The sequence below is a fragment of the Perkinsus marinus genome (assembly GCF_000006405.1).
Source record: "Perkinsus marinus ATCC 50983 genomic scaffold scf_1104296970396, whole genome shotgun sequence".
NCBI lineage: Eukaryota > Perkinsozoa > Perkinsida > Perkinsidae > Perkinsus > Perkinsus marinus.
In genome coordinates this window covers 1-924 of record NW_003202469.1, presented here as the reverse complement: position 1 = coordinate 924, position 924 = coordinate 1, and the positions used below count along the sequence as shown (strand labels likewise).

The following is a 924-nucleotide window of genomic DNA, read 5'->3' as shown; positions in this document are numbered from 1 at the left end:
GTGATTATGTGTCCGATAGGATGTTCCACAACAAGGGTCCTTCCGTTTGGTATTGAACACTGCTTCGGCCAACGAAATTCGCTGGCATGTTGAGCACTACAAGGGCCGTGGTGTCATGAAGGACTTCGACAGTGCTTACGATCTCGCTAAGGAGATGGGCATTCCGGCTTCTACCTTGGAGCAGACCTTCAAGGATTACAAGGAGGTTGCCAGTAAACAGGAGGCCAACCCCGATGGTGGTGAGTATGATGCCTATCCGACCGGTAAGACCTTCGATAAGTTCGGCAAGAAGTTCTTCACGAACTACGACTTCAAGATGGACGATCACTATAGCGTCGCCATTGTCACTCCTCTTGTTCACTACTGCATGGGTGGTCTCAAGATCGACACGGCCGGTCGCGTCATTAGCAAGGAGACGAAGAAGCCAATTCGTGGTCTCTATGCTGCCGGTGAAGTTATGGGAGGTGTCCATGGCAACAACCGTTTGGGCGGTAACTCGCTTCTCGATTGTGTTGTCTTCGGTCGCTTGACTGCTGACGATGCTTGTGAGGGTCTCCTTGGTCTCAAGAAGAGCGTCTCTCTGCCTGCTCTTGCTAAGGCACCTGCTAGCGTACCCAAGAAGGTTGCTCAAGCTAAGGTTGCTGCGGCTCCTGCTGCTCCTGTTGTACACGGTTACACTAAGGAGGAAGTCGCTAAGCACACCACTGAGAGTGATTGCTGGGTTATCATCAATGGCCAGGTCTTGAACGTAACGAACTTCCTTCCAGAACATCCTGGTGGAAAACTTGCCATCATGACCTTTGCAGGCAAAGATGCTAGTAAGGAGTTCAACATGATCCATCCATCTGATGTCATTGAGAAGTATGCCCCCGATTGTGTCCTCGGTCCTGTTGTTGACAAGGCTACTGCTGCTGCTGCTCCTGT

General features: G+C 51.2%; 1 protein-coding gene across 1 annotated transcript; it reads left to right on the top strand.

The window, feature by feature from the left end:
- Window positions 1–35: 35 nt before the first annotated feature.
- Window positions 36–924, top strand: Pmar_PMAR029685 (succinate dehydrogenase, putative; the record flags this gene model as incomplete). The annotated part of the gene is made up of 1 exon (XM_002767617.1): window positions 36–924. A coding segment is annotated over one exon (889 nt), but the record flags the coding sequence as incomplete, so codon positions are not given.